This window comes from Antrostomus carolinensis, unplaced genomic scaffold (genome assembly GCF_000700745.2).
Source record: "Antrostomus carolinensis isolate BGI_N321 unplaced genomic scaffold, ASM70074v2 scaffold49696, whole genome shotgun sequence".
Classification (NCBI taxonomy): Eukaryota; Metazoa; Chordata; class Aves; order Caprimulgiformes; family Caprimulgidae; genus Antrostomus; species Antrostomus carolinensis.
Genome location: NW_010320849.1, coordinates 1 through 1,000, shown reverse-complemented (window position 1 = coordinate 1,000; position 1,000 = coordinate 1). Strand labels below are relative to the sequence as shown.

Below are 1,000 nucleotides of genomic sequence, written 5' to 3'. Positions count from 1 at the left end.
CCTTCCTGGAGCCCCTTCAGGTACTGGGAGGCCACTAGAAGGTCTCCCCGCAGCCTTCTCTTCTCCAGGCTGAACAGCCCCAACTCTCTCAGCCTGTCCTCACAGCAGAGCTCCTCCAGCCCTCGCATCATCCTCGTGGCCTCCTCTGGACTTGTTCTAGCTGCTCCATGTATGTCTCAGCCACCTCTGTTTCCAGCTGTCACACCAATCCCCTCCCCCACCAACACCCTGACACCCTCAACACCATTTCCACCCCAATTTCTACCCAACCCTCAGCACCTGTCACCTCCCCAATGCCACCTGCTGGCACTGCCTGCTCCAACCTCCAGCCACCAGCCTCAGCATCAGCCTCACCAACCCCCCTCAATTCATTCCTTACCCAAAAACCAGGAGCAATTTTTTGTATTTCACCTCTAAAGCACTTGTTTCATCATCTTTACTAATAAAACCAAACCCAAAGCAGTTGGCACTCACCATGTCCATGTGCTCTCACGCAGATGGAGGTGGAGATGGCTCTCTTCCCAACCAGGCTGAATGCCCTTGAAGCCAACATCCTGCTGGGACAAAACAGGTAAGACACTAAAAAGGGGAAATAACACCAATTTCCCTTTGTCTATAAAAAAAAAAGCTGCCCTAGAGCATTCCCAGCTCTTCCCCAAACCACTTCTCAGGGACATTCCCCAAGCAGAGCTGTGTGGATGGGTTGTTCTCTCCCCTCCTTCTCCATCAGGCTCTTGTATGGGAGCCCAAAGGCTTCGTTCCCTCGTTAATTCCACCTCCTGGGATGATTTTGGTCAGTGATAAGTGGTTACTGGAGTGAGCCAAGGCCAAACACCCCCCACACCCCCGGGAGAGGCTCCAGCATGAGCGATGCTGACACGGCCCAGGAGGGACAGACACCCCCCAGCTCACACCCCCCCAGAGCCGGGAGCAGCAGCTCTGCAGCAGGACACGGGCACCTCACAGGCACCTGATCTCACCCAAAAACCCTGATCTCACC

The 1,000-nt window shown here is 54.8% G+C and overlaps 1 protein-coding gene across 1 annotated transcript in view; it reads right to left on the bottom strand.

The window, feature by feature from the left end:
• The window catches only part of LOC104526277 (cytochrome c oxidase subunit 4 isoform 1, mitochondrial), a 3,499-nt gene extending 2,941 nt beyond the window's left edge, over window positions 1–558 (bottom strand). The window contains exon 1 of the mRNA XM_010169694.1: window positions 475–558. Coding sequence (XP_010167996.1) covers window positions 475–553 — 79 coding nt within the window. The 5' untranslated portion in view covers window positions 554–558. The remainder of the gene's footprint in view (window positions 1–474) is intronic.
• Between the last annotated feature and the right edge of the window lie 442 nt (window positions 559–1,000).